Genomic DNA, 498 nt, shown 5'->3' on the forward strand with positions numbered 1-498 from the left:
TCTCAGCGTCTCCTTGTGTCAGGTAAGATGTAAAACCACCTGTTTCCTGCCGCAGGTTGGCCCAAGGACTGCAGTGAGATCTCTGCGGGCAGCCCCAGCGGCGTCTACGTCATCCAGCCCTCAGGGCTCCACCCCATCGTGGTGTACTGCGAGATGAACGTGACGGACGGGGGCTGGACGGTCATCCAGAGGAACCGCCACAACACAGACATCACCTGGGCCGAGTCCTGGAGCACCTACAAGTACGGCTTTGGGAACGTGCGCGGCGACTACTGGCTGGGCACCGAGTACATCCACCAGATCGCCAAGCAGAAGGTCTACCAGGTCAGGTTCGTCATCCAGGATGCCTCCAACAACATCAGGTTTCGCAGAGTACAACCTCTTCAGTCTGGACGATGAGTCCCAGGGCTACCGGCTGCGGCTGGGCTCCTACGCAGGCACAGCAGGGGATGCCATGGACTCGGACAATCCCAGTAACATGCACAACAACATGAAATT

At 58.6% G+C, this 498-nt stretch overlaps 1 protein-coding gene across 1 annotated transcript; it reads left to right on the forward strand.

Moving 5' to 3' along the window:
• Positions 1 to 33: 33 nt before the first annotated feature.
• LOC109365315 (fibrinogen-like protein 1-like protein) lies at positions 34 to 493 on the forward strand (the record flags this gene model as incomplete). The annotated part of the gene is given in 2 exon segments (XM_019611965.1): positions 34 to 363; positions 365 to 493. Coding segments are annotated over 2 exon segments (459 nt in total), but the record flags the coding sequence as incomplete, so codon positions are not given.
• Positions 494 to 498: the final 5 nt, after the last annotated feature.

The sequence above is a fragment of the Meleagris gallopavo genome, unplaced genomic scaffold (assembly GCF_000146605.3).
Source record: "Meleagris gallopavo isolate NT-WF06-2002-E0010 breed Aviagen turkey brand Nicholas breeding stock unplaced genomic scaffold, Turkey_5.1 ChrUn_random_deg7180001541127, whole genome shotgun sequence".
NCBI classification, from domain to species: Eukaryota; Metazoa; Chordata; class Aves; order Galliformes; family Phasianidae; genus Meleagris; species Meleagris gallopavo.